Below are 25,998 nucleotides of genomic sequence, written 5' to 3' on the forward strand. Positions count from 1 at the left end.
TGCTCCTAGAGTAGGGTAAGAAGATAATATCCTAGCTGTTGATGCTTAAACATCTTTCACAAAGTGGGTTTTCTCTGGATTATTTGGCTGGAGGTGGAGCAGTCTGCTGAGGAGGGTTATTTAAAGACTGGGACAGGGCTGTAGGCAGATAAATTGATTTGCAAGTGAATGGAGGAATTTGAACATGGTAATGGTGGTAGTTGTATTTTTTATCAGTTTACATTTTTAATATCCGCTGGCATGCACGCCAGCATTAACCACTCTAATTGTTCAAATGGAGCCTGGGGAAAAGGGAAGAAAGCAGAGGCTTAGATGTGGTCTCAGTTTGTAATGGATTGGCTTGCCTTTCTTTATTAAAAGCAAATATACATTCCTTTGTAATAGAGATATAAGGCTGTATTACAGACCCTTGGCTAGCTCTGAATTATTTGCTTGATGTCATATTTATTATGGCTTTTTAATCACATGAGAAAGAAGTTATTTAAAAATTAAATAGTGGAAAAAGACGGGCAAAAGGAGACAGACATTCTTTAAAAGCAAATAATGAAAATAAAACATTTTTCTAGAGGTCCAGTAGAAACCTCTGTGGAATTCTTTTAATAAAGGATGAGCAGTTATCAGTCTGATCCAGTAAATGATATAGTCTCTGATTAGTCCCAGATATCCCTCCATGGTAAGTATAACAGGTGATAAAATAATAGATAATGGTAAAAAATAGGTCCTGACTGATGAATAAAGGCTGTTCTCGAGGCATGTCTCCATTTCTGTAGCCCTGGTTCTGAGCTATGCATTGTGAGGGAGCACAAGCACTCAGAGGGGAATGCCTGCCCTGATACCCAGGTGTTGCACAAGAGTTTGCATGGAAAGGAGGGAGAGGGAGCTAGGGGATGCAAAAAACCAAACCAAAACAAAAACCCCACCTAATGGGAAAACTTCATGATGTATTGCATATTGAGAGCACATCCTGTACTTTTAATAACAAATAATGGCATTACATTCCCCAGGATTACTATTGAACTAGCAGAATTACAGGGGGAAATAATTTTGGCTTCTTGGTGACTCAGCTGCTCATTTCCACCTGCCTCTGAAGACCCCACATGTTTTACAGCAGACTTTCTTTCCATCACTATTAATGGCTCATTAATGATGTTTTGTGTGCTCTCCAGGGATGAAAAGTGACTGGTTGGCTGCTTGGTCCCATGTTAAGTTTTGCTGTGCACCCTCTCCACCACAGCACTTCCCACTAGAAAACAAAAGGTGGAGTGAGGGAGCAGCAGCTGTGGGAAACCAGGGGGCACAGAGTCTGTACTGTAAATATCCTCACGGTTACCAAGCCATGTAAAGATCTGGGCTGCACACAGCAGGGTAACATGGTTTTTCCACTGCTGTGGTCAAATAAAACATGAGGCCATTAAAGGAAAAGCAATTTGAGTTCTCTTTACCCCATTTGTTGAATTCTTCTGTTTTGTCCTCATAATATTTTCTGCATAATCAGTTTTAGTGTTGCCTTTGGGTAGCCTGTTACCTTCTGCTGATGCTTGGTTAGGTCTTTTGCACCATATTAAGGGAGAATGTAATGCTTGGAAATTAGCAACACGTGACTGTGAAATCATAAAAGTGGTCAAGGACACTTTACAACTATTGCATTTCAAGTAACTCATATTCCTTTAACGAAGCAGAGAACTTAAATGGCAATTTAAAAAGATGTTTTCTAAATCTCCTCAATCACATCCTGCCTAGAGAAGCCATTAGCTCACTTGTTGAACTGGTTCTGGGAATTTAATGAGGGGAATACATTTATGTTGCATTTTGTACTTTTATTTAATTACATTTTGTCTGAAGCTTTTAGGCTCAATATCTGAACTTAAAGTTGTTCCTTAACTTTTGCCTTCCCAACCCTGTCCCCCAGTTTCCAAAACAGTACTTGAAAGCAGTAAAGTGTTATGTAGGCACACAGTGTTAGAAATATTCATGAGGAGAAAATGACAATTTAGTCAGGAGAAACCTTACAGATAGACTGAATATTTTGACATCCTCGAGCCTGTGCAAAACAGGCATTGTGGGATGAGGCTTTTGTTTCTTCTACTGGTTTCACAAGAATGGTTTATTTAGTGGAGAATCTGGGCCCTGGAACAGTCACCATGAGATGCAGCTGCTGGGTCAGGAAACCCTCTGGTCACTGGAGTCATGGTCAGCGTGACCAGGACATGACCACAGGGGCACTGAGCCTGGTTGCTGTAGCTGAAACGAGTCTCTTCCTCACAAACAGGGGTAGAAAATGAAAAGAGGACAAGGAGCTGAATAATAGGAGCTACACATGAAGTCGGATGGAATGAGTAAATCTTTGTAGACGTTTAATGGTGTTATATTCTAAGCTTTTGGGAAATTTTATTTGAAATTTTTTTACAACGGTAAATATAGTCTGTGCTATATCCTATTTCTATTTCATGTGAGAGAAAAATTCCCCATCTATGGCACAACACTTTACTGCTACCATTACTGCAGACTTTATAGATCAGAGATGTGTCAGCATGTTAGCTTTAGCTGTAATGCTTTTTTTTTTGTGAAACCTTATGGGCCTTGCAGCCACTTTCTCATACTGACACTCATAAAACGTTCAAGTTCTCATATTTATTATTTAATTTGCTTCCTATATAAAGCAGCAGAGCTCTTTGGTACATGAATATGAAGCCAAAAATGACAGGCAGGCATGAATGGGACTAATGAGTTTTAATAATGCACATATTAGAAACTGTTAAAGGAAGTTTAATTAAGAAAAACAAGTTAAGCATGAAATTCATTTTGGAACAAATGCAAGTAAAGTCACAGATGTACAGAATGCTAGATCACAGGAAACAACCTCTTCAAGCTGATAGATCCCTCTAATGCCAATATTGCACTCAAGTTGTAGTGTGCTCTCTGCAGTTCTGGAAAGCCTGGTAATACCAGTCAAGAGCACTTTCAGAGCTGAGTTAGAGATGTTGGGTTTGTGATTAACAAATTATGTTTATACGTCTGTGAATTTTCTGATGAGTTGGAACTTGATCTCAATTACCCTGATGAAACTGGGACCATCCTGACCACCTGATCAAGAACAAAAAGCATGGGTTCCTTTTTCTGCCACAAAGGAAGTTTGCTGGTCTTTTTCTTAAAAAAAAAAAAATCATCTTGTTGAAGAGGTAGTTATTGATCTAGCTCTACAACAAGGGTTTTGTATGCTTGGAATTGTTACTGTATTGTATCCAGCTAGAACAACAATTCATGGACAAATCTGAGTTCATTCAAGCATCTTTGTTTGCAGAGCTCTCCCTCAAGAAGTGGTATTATCTGTATTCCAGCTTTTTTTAGCTTGAATTACTATTTCCACCAGGAAAATACAAAAGTGATATCTTTCTTATGAATCTGATATGAAAACTTCCCTCGGGGGCTGAACTAGTATTAAAGGTAGTATTATTGTTGATATTATAGTTGTAATAAAGGTGGCAAAGAAAATCCAATTAATTTTTCTCATACGATTAAACCCAGTGAACCAAGGGTGAGGCACAAATATATATCAGGTGAAGAACCTTGCTAACAACTCTGTAACTAAATTTATCACCTGAAAGAGACAACAAAAGGACAGTTAGTTTCAGGAGTCTCTGGGTGGGTTCTGGACCCTCTGCTAGAGTGATCAGATGAGAAGCACATGTATATTTTATGAACTATTAATCAAAGCAACTCCCACTTGACCTGATGAAATGCAATACACAGATTTTGATACTGAAGCTCTCCAATGAGAAACATCTGGGTTATTTTTTCCTCTGGGATGACCTCTGATTAACATGAGTTCAGTGGAATTTCTACAGTAGGTCAGGGAATCTTTTTGTCCTGAAGCACAGAGCAGCCATCAACAGAATGGCCATTTGATCATTTAGCTGAATAGTTACAGTACTCAAAAGTGAGGATAATGTGTGGTCCATTTAAGAGTTAACTGTAAGCTGCTAAAAGGAATAAAGGTTCACTTCAGTGCCCATTATATTCCAAGCCAGTGCATCTGTCATTTTTAATTTAAATCTGTATTACTTAGCTGTCTAAAACTTTACACATAAGTGACAGAGTTACCCATTCTTTCTGTTATGGGTAAAATCACCATTTCGTTACCTCCTTATTGTGCAAAATGTCAGACAGCTCTAGTCTACATTAAAAAATTGTAGTCAACTTCAGGTAATATAAACAACTACTTCAGATAAGAAGTAGAACTATTTTAAGAAAATTATTTATTGGTATAAGTAAATGGAATATTATAAGACTTAACACACCCTTAATGAGCTTAATTTTTCTAATTCAAAAACAGTTTAATATAAATTTTTGATCAGAAATCTTCCTATTTTGGCAAACTAAGATGCAGAAATTTTTCAAAGTGGTTTTTGATAATGAAAATACTAGTTAAAAGCATTAGTGAATATACCCACTAATGACTAACAGCAAAGATTTGGTGCAGTTGAAAAATATATCAGAATTTAAAGGAGTCTTATGACATCCACCCATTTTAATTCAACTTTTCACTAATTTTGAAGCACTGCATTGATACTTCATACTACAGTATTTAAATACTGTATTTTTCACTAACTGGTTATGAGATATAGTGGTCAAAAAATCATATTAAATGGAGGTGAGGGCACTCAGGAATTAGTTTCTCTGATCTAGGAGTGATATATTTACACAACTTGTAGCATCTGGAAATCCTTTCCACTGGGTTGTTTGTGCTCCCGTGTAACATGACACTTGTAATCTCATCCTAATGTGGGGTGGGACTGTGAGCCCAGGAAGATGATGTCTTATTCATATCTTTGTTGGCCATCTTGGCAGAGGTTCTGCATCTCTGAAGATGATTATTATATTAATGTCTTATTATATTATTAAGATATATAAGATATATAAGATATATTAAGATATAATAAGATATATTAAGATATATAAGATATTATTATATTAATGTCTTATTCATGCCTTCCTTGGCCATCTTGGCAGAGGTTCTGCATCTCAATAGGGCTGGATTTGGAGCAGCTTTCTGGAGCTACCAGACCTGTGGCTGCTCTGAGTTGGAGGGGGTGCTGGCATGTGGTATCTGACCAAACCCCACCAGAGCTGTACCCTTCTTACATGTATTAAATATTCCAGTCTCCTCTATTATAATTTCATTCACCTGTGTTTTTTTTAAATGAATGTAGTTAATTTCTTGATCTAAAGCCATGCAAATCCCATCCTTTTGAGAAAATATTTAGGGAAGTATGAAAGAGCGATGTCTATTTTAAAATGTTTCACAGAATGGATTGGTTTGGAAGGGACCTCTAAAGGTCATCTAGATTTGGTAGACCTTCCCCTCCAGGCTGCTCAAAATCCCATCAACCTGGCCTTTTTTTACTACTAAGTTGAGAAAAAATACACTGTATTTTAACTTGCTTCCCTTGCTAACTTGAAACGTGAAAGAAGAGATGGGAAATTTTGTGCTGCATCTCTTGAGGGTTTGTCTGGTCATGTTTACAACTGGTGTGTCACACCAACACAGTGTTCACCCTCATCTTTCCTCTAATGGTCTCTGTACCACTGTCCATGTTCCTGCTTGGCTTCACAGTGTGTTTTAGGACAGGAATTTCTTCTTAGAGACATGAAACATCTCTGGGCTCTTAGTTCTAAGGAGAGACTGCTGTAAGTAAAAATGGATGCAAATGTAGCTGGTTCTGCAAAACAGCACTTGTGTTTCGAAATGAAGTGGTGTTATGTGGTATTCTAAACTCTTGCAATTACTTTGAATATTTGTGCAACTGGGATTTACTAGTGGAAGTGGAAAGGAATTTTTGAGCAGGACTATCAAATCACAGAATACACCTTCAGCTGAAAAGAAAACAGCTTTTTTCTGGGGATTGGGAGGTTTTTATGGTAACAGTAATAGACTTTATTGTCATATGGCCAGAAGTCTAGGGTGCCACCAAAGGTTTTATTAATCCATTCGGGCTATTGATGGTGGTACAGATCAAACCATCCCTTAAGATTTGAAGGTCTGGGCATGAGTAGCAAAGAGGAGTTGCACTGCTGCAGACTGCAGCAGATGTGACCCATTGTGGGGTGCCCTGTGTCATTGGAAATGCAAAGATGCACTGAAGCTCTCATGGATTGCTCACTCCTCAGCATACTAAATGCTTCTCTAAAGTATTTCAGAATCTGAGCTATAAAGTAATTTAAATTCAGAAAGGAAGATAATAAAATAATAGATAGAAAAAAACTCTGTATAGTATAGACTGTTTGAAAGAGCATGAAAGTCTTTATCAAATACCTTTTACAGTAGAATTCATTTGTGTTACCACAGGGAGCCATTGTGATCCTCAAATCAAGACAGCAGAAAAATCTGAAAAGGTTTCTCCTCCTCCTTCTCAGATCCACATTATTTTGATACTAAATCTTGTCCCAGATTTATCATTGCTCCTCTTTGTTTATTTGTCTTTTTGTCTCCCTGATCATTCCTGTTTATTCCTTCTCTTTTCTTTTCCCACTGATTCCTCTTCAGCTGAGTCCAGACACCAAGGGAAAGTCCTATGTAGATCACCTGCAGAAAGACTGGGGAGAATTTTGTCCAGCATTAACTCTCAACATGCTCCTGGTCAGCTTCCCTGCTCATCTTGCACCTAGTGCTCAAAATGAAATTTTGTCATGAAAGTCTTGAAAGATTTGATAAATCTCAGTCTTTTTATTTGCGTTGAGTTTGTGGTTTTGATGTGATAGCTTCAGGGCAGCCAATGACAGGCTTGAATATCTGACCTCTCAGTCTCAAAAATAAAGTGTTACTTAGACATTTAAAAAGAAAGGCTTGAAAAGAGCAAATCCAAAATTCAAGTTACAAATACAATAAAAATGTGTTGATTCAAATCCTGCAAACAGTTGACAATTTTCTGACCTTTATAGCCTATCCAGCTATTCATGGAGGCTACTGCTCAACAGTTAATTAATTAGGAATAGCAAACACTGAACTGAATGATATTCTTACCTTTTCAGCATCCTGTCTCAGAGTAAAACCTTATCCATGGTAGGCAAACCAGAACTGTAGATAACAGCAGAGCTGTTCAGCTGCAAAGACAAACCAGCAGATGGACAAGGTTAGAATTATAGTCCAGCTCTAGAACTGGCTTTGAATTTACATTGAATTTACCATTTGAGGTATCAAAATTGTATTACAAAGTTTCTTTTGAACTGAAAACAGGTGCTAAATTATTAGTAGCATCTTGGTAATTTTGCACATCAAACAAACCCAGCACCTTGAAATGAAGAAGGATGTTTTCCTTGCAAGAGCTCTGCTGGATTTGTTGAACTCAGACCTTCCCAGAATTGACAACAGGTGCTAAATTAATTATTAGTAGCCTCTTGGTAATTTTGCACATTGAACAAACCCAGCACCTTGAAATGAAGAAGAATGTTTTCCTTGCAAGAGCTCTGCTGGATTTGTTGAACTCAGACCTTCCCAGACCATTCCCCAAACCATATGAATTAGCTAATTCCCCAGACCATGTGAATTAGCTGGAAATCTACTGGGCTAAAGTTCCTACTATTTACAAGTTTGAGTTTGAGAAAGAAGAGAAGATGCATGGTTCCATACCTGAGAGGAAAACAAACCCTCGTGGGTTTTAAGACCCAGTGGAAAAGGCTGTGGAGGCTTTTGAATACCAGTAAGGAAGAGGCTTCCATCTCTCCATGTGCATTGCTCAGAAACCTGTCTGCCTGCTCTGCCTTTACTATTTCTCAAGTAGTACCCTACTCCCTCCAAAATCTGAAATTCTATAAAGCAATAATCCTCCATGAAGGGAATGCCTGCCATTCCATGTAAGTGTGTTAAAGTAAATGTAAAAACACACAATTATTTTCTGCAGCTAAATTGGTGAGTTTCCAGCAAATACTCAGAATATGCAGCACACACATCAAGTTTGGGGAATTATTTTCTGCAGCTAAATTGGTGAGTTTCCAGCAAATACTCAGAATATGCAGCAGGAGGATGAAGGACATAAGCCTGTTTGTTAATGCAGTTTCACAGTGAAGGTGTTAGAATTAGCAGAGAAAGAAAGGGAAAGAGAAAATTGCAGAAAAGCTTCATCTATCTCCTTATTGCCTCCTGAGATAGATTGTTCAGAGCTAAAGGAACACTAGACATGAACCAAATCTCCTGCTGTCCTATATAGCTTTTACAATCTCCTTTTTAATAACCCAAACTACAGGGTAGTCTGACTATTAGACAAGCCGTTCTTTTGAATTCTCTCCACAATGTGTATAGACATGATAAAAAAACCAATTCTCATTAAAGCTGCCAATGCTGTTTCAAAAGCAGGTGGTTTAAAGTGTTTCCTATACAAAGCAAAACACATTTCTTGTGCATTACACACTGCTTAATAGGGAGTTTAAGATTACACTGCTATGTTGTGTATAACACTGCATCTTAAATAATAGGATATTGTAAGTCGTGTTGGAAATATGTATCACATGAATATGGAAGATATAATGATATGCACTGAGCAATTTTCAGAAGTGCTGGAACACTGCCTTGTGTGACAACCTCTGAGCTAAAGTAGTTGAAAATAGCATCTGGAATTTCAGATTATACAGTCTCTGATCCTAACTGATTATTTTTTCTAGGATATTGTTCAGTCAGCATGTGGATATATGAAAGCTAAGACTCCTCCTGTCCTGTGGGAATGCTTACTGTTTATGTTATAAATTAAGGATGGTAGGAATTGAGTGCTCTCAACATGAGTTTTCATTTTTCACTGAAATCAGTCTTTTATAAGGAATGCAGGATTGATCTGATGTAAAAATTGTGATATACAGCTCTCTCCTTAAGCTGCTTGTTCATATCCTTTTCCAAACCAGTTCTGAAAAAAACCCCAGCAACCTATAGAGGTCCAGTGGTACTTCTGTGCAAATTCAGAGTTTGCCATTCACATCAGCAGAAGCAGACTTTAGTCCTTCATTGATGTGAACATTTGAGTCTATCTGTGAACTTCATCAGCAATCAGAAAACCACATAAAGCATAGTAATTCAGGTTATTGTGAATAGGCACAGTAATTCATGCTATATTTTGAAATGAAAACAAAATGTTTGTATGTATTATAAACTGCTTTTAATGAAATAAAATTAATTTGGATCTTCAGTGTGTCTGCCTATCTAAATTTTCCCATCTTCTGCTTTAAGAAATAATTACTTCCTTTCTTATAAATCAACTTCTGCAAACAAGGTGAAAATTGATTATGAGCTGATTAAGTTAAATAAAATATTAACATAAACACTTACATAACATAGCTTGGCAGTGAATTTCTTATTCTTGAAAAGGTGAATTTTAAAAATGTATTTTCTGTGAGTCCTGTTTCTCCTGAGAAGTCTCTGTGAAATTCAACAGGTGACGTTACAGATAATCCAGTAATCAGTGTTTCACCTGCCATTTCATGGACCCATAAACTACTGCAGTTTAACTTACATGACTCTAGCAAACATTAATGTATGTAAATAACGTGTTAAACACCTAGTTATCACTCTGTTCATATTAGCGCTTTCATACTAATGATTTATTTTCATTTTCTCCAGGATATAGACCTGCGGCTAACTGGATTTGATTTATAAGAGGGGATTCTGCAGTAAATGGCTGCTCTCTTCATATTGCTGCTATGGAAAACAGAATTGTCAATAGGATGTAGTCTGATAAATAGTGCTGAGTGAAGATGCAGCTTCAATAAGTGTGAAATCAATGGAAGATACTTACCGCATGAAAAGCCTTTTGAGATTTTTCTGACAGGCGCCTATTTAGGAAACTTGATCTGTTTCCTCCGGTCGCCCTGTTTTTACACCAGTGGATACAAATCAGATTGCTTCACTCTAGTTACACAACTAATGTGGGACCATGGCCTTTCCAAGATCCATGTGGCTGAACTGTGTATGGAGAGCGACAGTGGTCCGCCTGCTACACACGGGATTGAATGCCACTTTTGCTTTTTCTATACTTGGATTTTTGCTTCACGCTGCATCTGTGTCCTCCCAAAAATTGGATGATACCAACCCAGTGGTGACCACCAACTTTGGCAAGATAAGAGGGATTAAGAAGGAACTTAACAATGAAATTTTGGGGCCCGTTATTCAGTTCCTCGGGGTTCCATACGCTGCCCCTCCAACAGGGGAGCGCCGCTTTCAACCTCCTGAGCCTCCATCTCCCTGGGCAGATATCAAAAACACCACCCAGTTTGCTCCAGTGTGTCCCCAGAACATTATAGAAGGCAGGTTGCCTGAAGTCATGCTTCCCGTGTGGTTTACTAATAACTTGGATGTAGTTTCAACCTATGTACAAGACCAGAACGAAGACTGCCTCTATTTAAATATCTATGTTCCAACCGAGGATGGTGAGTTAATAGCAGGCGAAACAGGGAGATCTTTTTATTTTCCTGTTCTACTTTCTAACAATATTAATTCATGTGTACTGGTAGCCTGCATGGCTTTCTCTGTTTGCATGCCAGCTTATTACATGTGTGCATGCTGCTTTTCTCTGTGTGCATTTGTCCTTGCTTTTTGATTTTTATTTTTTTAAAATTTCTTTCTTTCTGTCTACACTCATTTTTTTTCTCCCACAGCACGTGTAATTTTTAGGTCAAAGTTGGTGCCTAATTCTCATTGCCACCCACTGACTTTTGGGAAGATGCATCAACATCTTTTCCATTGCATGTGCAGGCACAAGTTGAGAATCTTCCGCACCTAATAAAGCAGGTCATATTTAAGTTAGATAGTGGTGTTGCATGCTCCTACTGTCTGTGATGGAGCTCCATGTTATTTTCTAGTCTTCTATTCATTTTTCAGTCAAAAGAATATCCAAGGAATGTGCCAGAAAACCCGGCAAGAAAATTTGTAGAAAAGGAGGTATGTATAAAGTGGACAAAAAACCAAACAAACAAACCGGGGGAGAGATCGAAATCTTGGAAAAGGAGAAGGAATAATACAGGTGAAAGAGGCTGATTGCTAGTGCTGTGAATTGTTAGGGACTGTCTTGTCCTGGTGGAGAGGTGTTTAAAGAGAGGTCCGTGTATAACAGATGAGAAGATAACTTTGGTAGAGCCAGGACTTGGTTGCACCTGAGCATCTCTGCCTGGCACTCTCTCCAGTGACAGTGCTGGCAGCTTCTCTCTTGGCCTCAGGCTCTGGGCAGTGTCTGTCAGTGGCACCAGGGGATGGGATGTTGTGTGTGGATGCAGAGGAGGAAGCTCTGTGCCCTGGGATGGGCATTGCTGCCACCGGAGGGGCTGGCACAGCCCACAGCTCTCCCTTCCAGAACTGTGGCATAATGGCTGGGAAGCAATACAGCAATGCAGGGCTGAGACCTGCACTGGCTTTCTCCAGGAAATTCCCTGTTTTCTTGGAACAGGGTTAACTTTTCTGAAGTGTAGATGTGAAACAGTTTTTTTTTTTCGTTTACGCGCTTCTAAAAGTGAGCTTTGATTTCCTTTATTCTGTGATTACAGCTTTCTTTGTCAAAGCCCAAAAACTCTTAATAGGGGTGTAGGGAACTGTTAAAATATTGTGACATGGTACTTTGGGAGCTAGACTGCTTTTGGAAGCTTTGGAATCTTGGCTTCTCCCCTTTCTGTATTAAATACTATGGAAGAGTTTGCAGATTTCTTTGTGAATATTTGCAAATTCCTCAAGCAGCTGACATGCAACAGAGAAGGTCTATTTTGGTACTGATTAAAAGGAGGCATTTGGTGCTAGTTTTGAAGTACTAATTTTGTACTATGCACGTTTGTTTTGCATCAAATGATTTTCCTCTATTGTTTTCTTTAAAATAATGTGTTTCCTTAGAGCTGGACTTCATGTGAATTAGAATGCTTTTTGGGGTAAGCAAAGAGTACTGTAGACATGCACAGTAGCCTATTAGCTGTAATCCATTTATCTTTTATCCTGTTATTCCAAAAAAATACATTTTAGGAAGCATATAGCAGAAATGTCTAGAGCTGGGCAAAATGTAACTCTTTAAACACTGCATTAGGTTTTTAAGGCAGTATCTGGGCTCTAAATGAGGATAACCTTGTCCCAAGGCTTTAGCTCTTACAGTTCCTAACTGCTGGTTGCAGCTAGCTGTTAATTATTAATTGTTAATTGTAGTTGCTCGATGTATGCTTTTTTGAGATGCCTAAACCCACTTTCAGTGACTTAAAGCAATTTGTGTGTAAAGTGTCAGGCTTTGAGGCATCTTCTGTTTTCTGTTAGGGAATTTTTGCTCGGTGCTGTAAAAGTACAATTGGTTAAGCTGGGTTCCCAAAGCTGGGAATGAAGATAATCAGGGTACTGTGAGCAACGTCACTTCTTCACACATCATTCAAGTTAGAATAACTGCTGTCATTTATATGCATTCAATTAATGTGCAGTGCTGCAGCAGTTATTACGCAGTTCATCAAGCGTGTGTAATTAGCTGAGCAACTTTCACTTCCTATCACCCAGACGCTGATTCACAAAGTCATAAATAAAGATGCAGATCCCCATCATTGTTCTCAGAGAGCATCTCTTGTATGAGAGAGTATTAAAAAAAAAAAATCAGAAAAATAGCAAAAGTCAAGGGAGGGAGAGCCCAGTAGCTGAGAAAGTCATGCTTTTATTGTCCTGTGGGCCTGAAGGAGAATAAAGAGAGTTACTTGAAATTCAGTAGGTACCTTTCCACTTAGATTCATTGCAGACACAGCACCATAAAAAGCCTACCTTTTGCTGTTGACAAGTGCAGAGAGCTCCTGAATACCTTCAGCTGGGCAGCTGAGATATCTGTAGGAATGTGTGTTCTCTGAATAACTCTCACTACTCACCCCTGCATAACCTGAGATTTACCCTGATCTGGGATTGCCCCCACAGCCAGGGGCAAAAGGAGCTGCAGGAATAAGTTGCAGTAGAGTCACAGCAACTGAGCAGCAGCCACAGCTGGGAAATAGCATCAGTTTTGTATTAGAAAGAAAAAAGACCCAACAATCTCCCTTTTGCTGGATTTTTAGGTTACAGTCACAGAATTACAGCAATGAAAATTATTGGAAGGAGAAAATCTGGAAATCAGAGGCAGACTTTTACACCATCTTTTTAATTCATTAAGGGTATGTAAGATGAAAGTGGCTGGAGCAGCAACCATATGCTATCCTTACATGTGGTTTGATTCCTTCTTACTACATGAAATAGATTGAATTAAATAAATAAATTAGTATTTATGCTTAATTGTCAGCTGAGGGACATTAGAAAATTCAAATTTTTTAAGAACAGGGAGAAATCTATTAAAATAGATGTAGAAATGAAAGGAGTTCTATCCATGAGTCATGCTAGAGATGGTAATGAGCACTATATCCATGACCTCCTGTTGGGATTTGGATGTGCCCACAGCAGAGACTACAGAATGGTAGGCTGAAGCTGGGTGAAAAGAAATGAAACAATTCAGCATGTTTTTTACAAAACAAAAAGGAGGCATGTATTCCAGTTACTTGACCTTGAATTTACTGATTCAAAAATAAAGAACATCCGGTTTTGCGTCTTTTCCTTCAGGTACATCAAGGTCAGAGGTTGCTAATTCTGTTTTGGGTACGTAGAAACTCACGTTTGCAAGGGCTGGTTTTGGAAAATTAGTGCAAAGGCACCTGAGTAATTCTGTGTTACTTTTTTGAGTCTCATTTTCATAACTCTAAATTTTAATAGACCCTGGTTATATTATAGGTTATACCATTTTAGTGATTGATTATATTGTCTATTCTCTGGCATTTCCTGAATTTCCTGACAAATGTTGCAGCATTTCTGGGGATTACCTGAATAGTATTCTAGTGTTTGGCATTTCAGACCTCTACATTTACCTTATAGTCAAAACACAAACATTGTACTTCTGATCCAGAATGCTTCCTTATCTCTTAGGAGGTCAAGCATGCTGCTTTAAGTGCATACCTGTGGTGTTTTAATACTCGATATAAATTTCTTTCCATTGCAACAGTTTGCACCAGGAATTTCTTACTTTGATGACAACTACATAAATAAAATTTGGAAAGGATCACTTATATGACCACTAAAAGAACCACCCAGGTGCTGTGTGCTCTGCACTTGGGATGACAGTGTGCTCCTTGTTAGGAACCTGTACTAAAGCTTTCATGGTGCCTGAAGATGCCTCCATGTGAAAATGTGGAGGAGTAGGTGGTATATCCTCAATGTCATGGAGCCAGGCAGATGCAGCTTTGGATAAATTAGTATTTGTAGGAGATTTAGGTGTAGAATAAGGAAAGAAATCACTTGATCCTTACTTTTATGTTTAGGAATTATCAGCGGCTCAGAGACCGCCCAATATCAGTGACTTCTCCGCATGTGGATTCTGTTTCTTATTCTAGTCAGGGCAGTGAATAAATTTTAAATGCGAAGACTCATGATCTGAACTACCTCATTTGAGAGTGTAGGATTAGACAGCTCTATTAATATTTATGCCTCCTAATGGGCTACTTGATTTTCAGAGCAAAGCTCCCCACGCCATACTTTCTGGGTTATGGCTGTGGTTACTATGGACGCACAGGAGCAAATGTACATACACACAAATATATTCATGGAACTGAAACACAAATCACACTGCTGTAATCTCATCCTGCTTTGATCTCCCTTTGTTTTCAATAGAGAATATGTTACATCAGTTCTGTTTTGTAAGAGGCTCTGATAACCTCAGGGCTTTAAGCTTAGCAATGTGAAATATTCTTTAGAAGACTAAGCAGAAATTTCACCTGTTACCTTGTGTTTCTGTAGAGTGTTTTTTCCAGTACTCCATTTAACTGCCCTAGAACTGTTTGCTTATCATCAGATCTTGGAAAAGAGCAATTAATAGAACTTGTGCAGTTCCTGTGGACTCCCTTAAATGAAGATCTTTCTGTAAACCAATTTCATCTCTGAAATCAACCAGAAAAAGACAAGCTGAGACCTTTAAAATGTGTATTTCCACTGGCAAAGTTGTCAATTAATTATCAGTATTCCTTTTTTCTAAAGATGTCATTTACAAAATAATATCAAAGTGATGGAAGAGTAATTGGTAAATTGTCAAAAATTGCTGAAATATTCCTTTTTCTATGACCATGTGAGTTAAAAATATGAAATCTAAGGTGTGACCCTCCATCACTGTAGACAGAGCTCTGTCAAAATAAGTTATGTTGTCAGTAGACTAAAAACATGCCTTTGCAGACCATTGCTAGGGCTCTGGGTCTCTTGAGAATGACTTCCAATCTTACAAACTATTCCTTTGTGTGTATTTTGGGGGACATCAACCCTTTAAAAGGGTTTATATCTTCATTAGGCTGCTTTGAAAATTCTTAACAAATTATTTGCATGTAGTGTATTTGTGTCAGTAGTTGCCTGCACATATTTGAATTTTCACTTCCTTCCATGCTGAGTCCTGGCTGGAGAGCCCTCATCCTTACTACTCCCTGTGGTATCAGCAGGTCCATAATCCCCAACTCTGCTGCTACTCACCAAGACACCACAATTGTTCTATTTTTCTGTTCCTTTTTGAAGCCCTGTTTTTCATTCCTCCGCCACCACTGCAGCATTTCCTATTATACTGGTAATACATGGAAGAAGATAATGAAGCAAACATTGTCTTGTACAGACCTTTTCATCCTTTCACAATCTAAAGCTGTTAGTGTCAGTTAGCAGCATTTTTCAAAGATGAGCAGTAGGTTTATGTCATATTTGAAATGAAATGCTTAAAACTCTGATGTACTTTCTCCAGCCCACTTTCTGGGTGAGCCAGTGCTTGACAATAGAAGACTCTGCAGACTGTATTTTAAGACTCCAGTCATCTTAAATGCCATCAGCACTGGTCACAGTCCCCTGTAAATGTCTGGTTGTTCGGGCTCTGGGCTCTTGCTGACCACACAGCCATCGTGCTGTCACTGCTTTGTTCATATACCTTGACAGTGCTTATAGCTCTAACAGGTCTTAAATTCTGATCTAATTCCATTCCTTGTCCATTATTTTACTGCTTGCTTTTCATTTTCTACATCCTCCCCCGCACAGGCTCTAAAATAGTACTGCTACCCTGATAATGCTAAGTCGGATAAAACTGGTTTGTGCTTCTTCCCCCGGCCTTTGTTGGCTTGGACTGGTTTTAGTCAGTAAACATCTGTGAGATGGTTTTCCTTTCAATCTGTTGGTTTCTAATTTATCATTAAAGCCAGAATGGATAAATCTTATAAAAAAATAACTGCATAAGTGTATTTGTACATTTTCAGGAGGAACTTTTGAGTAACTAATATGGCTTTTGGGCAACTATTATTTTCTGCTTGTTTTTTCCCCCCTGTATTGTAGTATTATTCCTTTGCCCTTCTCTGTGTTAATACTCTTCATCTTTTTGTTTCCTTATAATGCACATGGATGCAAACATTATTTGTATTCTTTGGATTTTTTTTAAGCTTTAAACATGGTGCTTACACATGTCAAACTATTCTTAAGGATCCTCTCACAATGTTAATAATCTGCTTATAACTTGAATGTTGCTCCAGTATAATTTCTTTTTCTTTTTTTTTTCCAAATTATTTTCACTCCTAATTCTTTAGTCTTCATTTTTACTTACTTTATGATGTCAAATTTACATGTCTTCTCCACTTTGATATGTATGGTATTAATAATTATACTTGGCATTCAGAAATCAACTGCTTTAATGAGCTTACCATAAATGAGATTTGTTTTCGGGATATCAAACAATTTCCTTCTGTTTTAATATTAATATCTCTTATTTTACTTTCTTGTGCTTGTAATAATGGGATTTATCCAAAGAAGGAGCAGCACTGAACAATGCAAGGCTAAGGGAAGTGGGGCAAAGCTGATTTTCAGCCATGTTTGCACCTCTATTCCAACACAGCGCTGGGACCAGAGTGGTCTCTGGCTGCAACTGGAGCTTCCTCATGGCTGCTCTTGCAGAAATTGCAAGAGACATGGGAATGGCATAGTCCAGGTGCTGCAGCTGATTTCCCCTTCCAGAGTTGTGCCAAAGTGTTTTGGAACATCTCGGCAGCAGCAGTAAATCAAGTTGTTAATTCCTCTGCTGTGGGAATTCTGTTAATATCCCTTAGTGCTATCAGAGCAAGAATCAATCTGCCCTGGCAGAGTTTTCTGCATGCTTTTAACGAGGCTGGATTCTGACTTTCCTATTCATACTAATAGTAAATACACAGCAAGTTCAGTCATAGGAATGTGTTTGAAGAGAAAGGAAATTCCCTGGTTGAAGAACTGGTTTTTTTGTTTTTTTTTTTTTTTTCAGATGATGAGGCTCTGTAAGTAGTTCCTTTATTGAAATATCATTGCCCTGGTGAGAATGCATATTCTGCTAGGTTTCTGTGATAATGAGGGTAGAGCCAGTGGGTTTAACCAAAAGGACATGTTTTGGAGGAAACCAGAGCCAGCAGGACAGTTTGTATGTTGTTGTAGGCACAATTCACATCTTTCTGCCATTGACAGTCATTTACAATTCAAGTGAGATGCTGACCTCTTCTAGAATCATTAAGTTTGGGCTGCATTAATGCCAATAGCAAAGGCAAAGTATTGAGGTCTCCTGGTACGATCTAATATTGAAGTAGTTTTTAAAATATGATTTTATAATCTGTTGTATATAATATATAAATATATATATATAGAGAGAGATAATCTAGTAAGGCAGAAATGGCAGGAGAGAGGCAGCTATTTATTATTTGTATTTGTTTTCTGAAAAGCTTCCATTTGCTAAATTTCCCCCTTTTTGTAAAGGCCTTCTTTAATTATTAGCTGAAAATCAGGTATTTATGTAATTACCATAATTATATCTACACATCTAGTATACTTGCAATTATTTCATTAAAAATTGTAATTATTATACAATTATAGGGGATAATGATGCCCTTGTAACATATTGCAGAAGCCCTAATTAAATGGTAGCATAAATGAGTTGGAAGAGATTTTGAAGTTTTGAATATTGTTTTATCAGAAATATCAGAAGTGAATCATCCACATTATGAACTGGCAGTAAAACCTCTGCAAAGTTATTTTGAGAAAATATTTCACAAAGCTAGTGGAAAAAGATTTGTCTCTATTGCCTTTCTGTCTTTACTTTCTGTTCTCCATATTTTTACACTGAAAACAGTCTTCAGATTTTTAATGGAAAGGTGCACTGTGTAGGAAGAAGATTGCACAGCTTGCTGAATGTTTCTAGAAGGCTCAGCCCAGAGCAAGCACAGTTTGTACTTAGACATCCTTTTTTCTAAACAGAGGCAGAAACTTTTCCAACAGTTGGCTGAAGATGCTGAAAAACCTCCACTAAATATGGGGAGGTTTTCATTACATGCTGAGATTCAAAGATCTCATTATATATTGGAGTGTCCAAATTTTGCATCTCCAGGTGTTGAGGAGAGAGGAAAAAAAAAATCCTCTTGTAGGACAGGTTCTTGTGATGCTCCAGGGACAGTGCTGAGATTCAAGATCTCCTTATATATTGTAGTGTCCAAATTGTGCATCTCCAGGTGTTGAGGAAAGGGAAAAAAAATCCTCTTGTAGGACAGGTTCTTGTGATGCTCCAGGGACAGGAGATGGACTAAGCAGCATGGATACAGAGGATCCCTGTGGAGCATCTCCCTTTCTCTCCTGCAGAGTGGGTGGGGAATAACTGGCAAGGATAACATATGCTAGAATCTACCAAAACCTCAGGATCACAGATTTCTCACCCTTTTTCATGTCAACCTTCTGTAGCATACAGATGATCTCTCTCCTCTTCCTTCAGCTAATTTTAGAAGCCATTAGAAATGGCAGCATGACATGCAGAGTTTTCCAGCTTGTTTCCTCGTTCTGTGCTTCTCGTCTGACACAGGGTGTTGTTCACTGATGAGTGCACAGCCTGACCCTGTGGCACGAGGGGCAATGAGGAGCCACCCTCACCTTGCCACCCGCCTCAGCTCTGCCAGGGACAGACCCCACTGGTGCTGGGGACAGGCTGGAGCTGAGCCCAAACCAGCTGGGGGGGCTCCCATCCCCACCTCCCCTCCCACCTACCAGCTGGGCTCCTCCTGCAGCCCTTGCTCCCAGCTTGGTCAGGGCAATGACTCATGCACAGTCTCCTCACTTGCTTCAGCTACAGTCAGGCAGGTCAGACAAACCTTCTGTTTAACCCACCTGATTCACTCAGCTGGGTTCAGGAGGGCTTTCAGGGTCTCCTCTAACGCAGGATTTTAAACTCCCACAAAACAGTGGGAGAAAAGCTCTGAGGAAGAGGGGATCCTGGATCAGCAATAATGTCTTGCCATACTCTGAGCTGAAGGAAGAGCATCCGCCCATGGCCTGGAGAAGAGTTTTGTTTATCCCACCTTGTGTCAAGGTTCCTTGTTGAGGCTGCCATGATTTGCTCATGTTTTTGGGGTGTTTTCCTGAGGACTTGCTGCCCTTTAACCCAAAGTTTTGCATCAGTCTTCTTGTCAACCTCCCTACGGTGTCCTTGCAGGGATTGTTTTTATGTTGTGCCCACATTACTCTTCTCTTTTAATTTAATATTCTTTAGTGTATTACTTTTAATGTAGTGAGCAGGCAAACAGAACAGAACCAGCTGCATGTAGCTGACCCAGTGAGAACTCATTTTCTGAGAATCCTCATTCCCAAAGCAATAGTCTTAATGAGATGGACCCAGTGGAAAGGGAATATGAAACATGCATTTGTCTACATATATATGTACATCTAACAGTCATAATCAGATCTGAGAGCTCAAAGGAAAGTTAGTACAATTTGTCTCACCTGTTTGCAAAATTGATATTGATTCATATGCTTTCATATTTATTTTAAAGTTGCAAAAAGAAATGGAATTTTTTTAAAACAAGGACTTAATAACTGAAAGCCTTGTCTAAGATACCTCTGAGAGACAAACAGATTTTGCACATTTACCAATCCCAAGACTGTTTTTATTAATAAGATTTTCTGTGCAGTACTTTGGATCCATGAAATATTGCAGTATATGGCTGTTGGAGAGGCAGGTTTATTTAAAGAAATTTCACAAGAAATCTCACTGTAAACCTAGATTTTAAGATCTTAATCCTTCCCTGTTTCTCTCTGATGCTAAATTCAGATGAAGTAGCTCTCCATATGAATCAATTAATAGCTGTGCTATGTGGAACATGAGAGTGAATTAAGTGTGTTTTCTACACTTTTCAGTCATTAACTGAGCCATTGGTTAATGAAATATAGATTACTTTTGCTCGAAACAATAACTTCTGAAACAATAAATAATTGCTATACTTAAGAGCTGAAGTACCTGCCATGTCTTTTAGATGGAGTCTCCATAGATGACGTCTCACACAAAGGAAGAAAGAAAAGATGCATCTATTGTTTTTTCTTTAAAGCATCACAAAACCCTTGATTAACTGCAGTCCTTGCCATGATGCATTTGCAGTTCAAGTACTGAAGGCATTACCTGGCCAGAAGCACATTATGATCCAGGATCATGCAGTATGTGTGCTTGAGTTTTACAGAGACTGATGATTGCCGAGGATGTCCCAGTGGAAGTCTCCGCTCTACCCTGAATTTGGGGCAGTTGGTGCAAACCCCTCACACCCCATTCTGTGTCCATTTTGTTCTGTGCTGCTCACATGTGACAGGGAGCATTGCCCCTTGGACTGTGAGCTAGTGACAGGCTGATTTTGTTTCTCCTCCTGACACCTTTGAAAGATAGCTGCTGAGATGTGCTTGGGCAGGATGGGATGTTCGCCTGCAGAGGTGAGCTGGGAGACAGATGATGAGCTGGGAGCAGCAAGGAAAGGGATCTGACAGCAAAGGAGGCTCCTGATGCACATGTTGAAGCAGGTGTACACTGTCAGACACTGTGCAAACCAAGCAGAGAAATAGGATTAAAAGGCTCTTTCCCTTTAGGCAAAATAAGGTGAAGAAGAAGGCAGTGCACAATTCCACCCTGCAGTTTTTAGTGGCAGAAACTATTTTTCTCTCCAGAGTTTGCTAACATATATTAGCTGCTGTTTTTCTGCCCAGAGCTTTGACATATTCAACTACAAGCTAGTTTGGCTGAGTATCAGCACAACAAACAAGCAGCAGTCAAACAAGAGAGGAAGAAACAAATAACTTCTCAGAAATGCTCCATATACATTCCATGTTTGATATTTGCACTGTGTAAGTAGCCTGGCTGTCAGCCCTCTCTGCCCAGCCACCTGTGTTAGAGGACATAGCACAAAATAAGTTTCACCTAAGCTAGAGCAAAAGCCAGCACTTTATATTGCTCCATTGAAAATAGATAAACTCAGCAGTAAGTCAGATTTTGGCCCGTTGTTTGAATTATGAATATTCTTCTAACTGCTGTCACTTCCTTGAAGAAATACAGTGGTTTCCTTGAATTTTAAGTGACTTTGGATTGAAATTCTTTGTGAGTGATTATCTGGCTCAGTGAATACTGTTGTTATCATTAGCAATTTTGGGTGTTAACCTTTTAACTGCTAAAATCTCTGAGTACTGCCTGACATTGTCCCTGCTCTTGGGAAATAAAAAGGTTAAGAAGCTGTTGAAATGCATTCAGGAAATGTCATAATTTTCAGGCTGATGAAGGGCTAGCCTGGAAGAGAACAAAGAGCTGATAATAATAATTACATTTACTTTGTGCTTGCATAAAAGACAGTTTGAAGGAGCACAGGCCATAGACAGTAGCTCATTTTTGGTTCTGCCCCCATTAGTTATGTCACATTCCTGCTTTCATTTTCTAACCCCAGAAATGGACTCCTTTGGTTGCAGAGGGATGATTTGGCATGAAGCCAAGTGTACCTTTCCAGTGATTCTGGACCTCAGTATCCTTTTCCCTTTCTCTCCCTCCTGCCCTGGCTAAGCAGCATCTGGCCCTCTCCCTCTGCTGAACTTGTATGACTCTATTTCAAGTATAGATTTAGTTATTAAATCTGGAGATAAAGTATGGATCTGTTCCAGTAATCAGATACTACAGTGATTAGAGCCATAGAAGTACTCAGAGAGATCAATTAGATTAAATTATCAAATCATTATAAGCAAACTCTTAAAGACAAAGCAATAGAAAGTAATTTTGTGTCACTATTTCTTTGGAGAATATTTATATTCCCTTATTGTTTGTTTGCATCTGTTTTCTTTGTGGGTGTTAAGATCACAGTGGCATCAAACCTCTTGCTCAGAGCTGGGCTGGAGGACAGAATGAACCAATTCTGCAATAAAGCTCTCTCTATGATGCTGGTCATAGGCTAAAACACATTATTGCTTGTACTCTGGGTGAAAAAATACATGCACATGGTAATCTTACTTTATAAAGCAATTGGGCAGTTTCTTGGGGGAGCTCATTTCAGATCCCTGGGGTTAGGCAGAAAGCATTCTGTTCTCTCTCCAGCCTTTTATCTCTCTCATCCCATTCTGTATTTATTATTTTGACTGTGTAATCTTATTTTGAATACTTTTATTGCATAAACCCAGTGTTATGAACCAACGTCGGCTAATTCAGATAAAGGTTTGTGATTCATTCTTTAGTAGCTCGTTTTCTGTGCTCCTCTGAATATGGTTTTCTAGTGTATAATAGCCACTTGTGTCACTTCTGAGCCTTGAAGTTGTGTTTTCTGCAGTCTGCAGTGTCATCTTCTTAGCATGTATATATATAAGCTTTTCTTTATTAATCTATATTTCAGTAACTACTCCAGCTAATGCTAATATACTGCTTTCATGAGAGAATTGGCAGCATAGTATACATCAAAGGCAACAATTAGTGTATTTTCATTTGACTTGTTCAGCCTATTAGGTTGTTAAATTTTGCATAGAAAATCATTAGCATGTTTAATTTGGGAAGGAAGCTCTTGGAAGGGGAGTTGTGGATGTAAATCAATGGGTGAGGAGGCTTTCGTAAAACAGCTCTGAAATGTCATGAAATATTTCCCATATTATTAACTGTAAATGCAAAGAGATGAAAAAAACTGCAGGATTACCACTGGCTTAGGAGTTAACAAAGAAGCTTCTGATGGTTCTGTCTAATATTAAAATCTGGAACAGATTGTATCACATCTTTTTCTCGCTGAATACTGCCATAAAAGTACAGGTCTGGAATTTCAAAATACCTGCTCTTTTCTTAGTGAAGGTGAAGGACATCTGAATCAGGCTTGACATGATATAGCTCCTCTGCTGTTTTTTTTTTTTTCCCTTCCCTAAAACCAGCTGAAGAACTGTTGCATTGGAAGTCATGTTGCAGCTGTTAATGAATGTTTTTTACAGCTCCAGAATTAGCTGAACTTGAAGAAGTGACAGAAAAACTATGAAGTGCCTTTTCCCCCATCTCTTCTGGGAATTTGGCAATTCAGAAACTGTTGTCTGGTGTTAAATAAATTCAAAAAGGTTTGGATCTTGACCAATTAAAGTCAAAGAAGAAAGGTCAGAAATCAATGCCAAAATAGAATTGAATATTCCCTCAGACAGCAGCTAATCAGTGCTTTTGTGTGGCCTGCTGTGCCAATATCTATTCAGAGGCTGGTCATTATGCCTCTGTTCTAGGAGAGTAATAATTTTGGAATCTTCACTGCCCTAAAATCAAGCAATTTACTGCCCTTTTTTTTCCCCTGTGTTTTTGTGATGTTTTGCCTGATAAACATTCAGTACTAGACAAAGTGCCTTCTGTTTTTGTTCCTGTACTATTCAGGTTCAAATTTCTTTAAGTACAGTTGCTATTATTCTTTTGTGCCAAAGTACTTGATTGCCTTCATAAACCAGGAAATTTAGCACCAAAACTGACATAAGCATCAGGATTATGCTATTGATTATTTGGAAAAAATCCATTGTGCTCCAGTGGAAAGCACCTGAACTCATGTGCACTCAGTGGGTAAAGTCATAGCTACAGAAAAGTCAGCCTTGAAATTTAAATCAAGTTTTACAAGATCAGGCCCAAATTCCCAGTTGTAAAACATGAACAGACATAAGCTTAGAGACAAATGCAGGGAATTTGAATGTTTGGTAGATTTTGAAAAATTTGCCTGAGATATATGAATATCTTTTTACTTTGTTGCTTTTTCCTCCATTCTCATTTTCCTGATATGATTTCACATCTGTCTCATATCACAGCTTCTCCTACAACAACAAATCTCTTTTATCTTTTTTCTGTATTTTTTTTTTTTTGTTTCTTGCTCTCATAGTCTTCCTGTGTCTTATTTGTATTTATTCCATGTTTTCACCTACTTTTTTTTAATTTCAGGAGTGTTTACTGTTTCTTTAGGACTGCAAAATCATGAGCTAATATTTGCCATTATACTCTTTTTTTTCCCCTTTCCACTGAAGATGGAAAAATTAGGGCAAATAGTGGACTTCTGCAAAGTCAAACACACAGAGGGAAAGAGAGAATATCGTTGTAGAGCTGCAATGAAAACATCCCATTCTTTTTATTGCAGTTGATTTTTTGGGGCTGGGCTGTTTATGATGCTGCTGGGTCACTCTTATGATTCATGTAGTTGAAGCAATGCTTTTTTTCTTTAATTCCTGCACAAGTTAATCTCGCTCTTTCCTAAGTGCAAGTGTTTGTCAGTCAGTTACCCCCCATAGGGGTGCGAATCACATCTAATCTTAGCCCATGAAATATTTGCTGCCTCCCACTTGTCTTGCTGCCTTACAGCCTCCAAATAGGGAAAAAAAGAAAGGGCTGCTGCAGCTTTCATTAATTATTTAAGCCCTGTTATCAAACATTCCTAGAGTGCCGTAAATTTACAGGCTTTAGTACAAACTTCGAGAAAGCAAGTTCCCCGCTCTGGAGAATTTACAGTGAAGAAAAGACGAGAGAGGTGAAGATGTAAAGGCAGTGGATGTGGTGAGGTAGTGCAGAACACGGGAGTTTTGATAAGAAGGGATTGCCACAATCCATGGTGTGAGGGAGAGGGGAGAGCAGGAGCGGCGGGTGCGTGCACAGAGTGCCCAAAGAGGAAAAGGCAGCAGCAGAAAAAGCCAGCAACAAATAACACACAGGGATTACAAGGAAAGCAAAAGGATTGACCTGATTTGTGTGTTTACCACTCAGCATCTTAGCAGTGCTCTTTCAGCTCCTGGCTGTAATCGTTGGGCTCAAGGGGAGGCAGAGGAGGTTTGGGATGGAGACTGGCATGGTTGAGCTCTGTCCCCACCTTGGGGAGCTCACGTGTGAGCTGGGTAGTGACTCCAAAAAGACACATGAATAGTGAGAAATGGCCCCATCAGGGGGGTTAGTGACACATCCAGCCCCCAGCACAGGGCTGCCTTTGGGCCACTGCAGTTATGCCTCTCACAGAGGCAAAGAGCAGCATCAGCTGGCCACCAAAGCTGGTTTTTGAACTCAGCCTGTATCCTCATGTAGAACCAGCACAATTTTCTTTGTTTTTCTAATATGGTTTTATTTTTAGATGCATGAACACAAAGAGTACAATTGCATCTAAAAAACACAGGGTAACCAGAGGTGAACAGGCAAGACTCAGCTCACAGAAACCCACAGATGCTGATGATATTTCCCAGGGACTTGGTTATCTTCTAAGTCTTGTGTGGCAGTGTTCATTGTGTGGCAGTCTGCCATTGCCCCATGTGGTGCAACTGCTGCTATGGAGATCCCTTGAAATAATGGAATATTAAAAGGTGTAATCTATAATGGAACTATCAGGCACCACATGAAACAAGTTGAACACTGTACATTTTTTCTGAGGTAAAAAACAATGTATCTGGGTGCCATATGGTCACACCTTGTTCTGCTCAGTGCAAAGGGCTGACCACACAGTTGGGATTTGCTTCTTTTCTGATAAAATGCTGTTTATTGCACTGAAATGCTGCAGAGTGTATTCAGATACTCAATCCATGTGTGTTTAGGGCCCTCACTTAGGCATGTTCCCATAGAGAACAGTTGTGGAAACTGGGGTTTATCCAGGGATAGCTGAAGGCAGGTGTTGATTTACAGCCTTGCCTGGTAGAAGCATTGCTGTTCACTGTTATAGGAGCAGGAT

General features: G+C 38.9%; 1 protein-coding gene across 7 annotated transcripts in view; it reads left to right on the top strand.

The window, feature by feature from the left end:
- The window catches only part of NLGN1 (neuroligin 1), a 429,421-nt gene that overhangs the window by 119,970 nt on the left and 283,453 nt on the right, over nt 1-25,998 (top strand). For all 7 annotated transcript variants that reach the window (XM_039713806.1, XM_039713805.1, XM_039713804.1 and 4 more), the window contains exon 2: nt 9,602-10,407. In XM_039713806.1, coding sequence (XP_039569740.1) covers nt 9,915-10,407 — 493 coding nt within the window. In that variant the 5' untranslated portion in view covers nt 9,602-9,914. The remainder of the gene's footprint in view (nt 1-9,601; nt 10,408-25,998) is intronic.

This window comes from Passer montanus, unplaced genomic scaffold (genome assembly GCF_014805655.1).
Source record: "Passer montanus isolate IOZ18808 unplaced genomic scaffold, ASM1480565v1 scaffold29, whole genome shotgun sequence".
Lineage (NCBI taxonomy): Eukaryota > Metazoa > Chordata > Aves > Passeriformes > Passeridae > Passer > Passer montanus.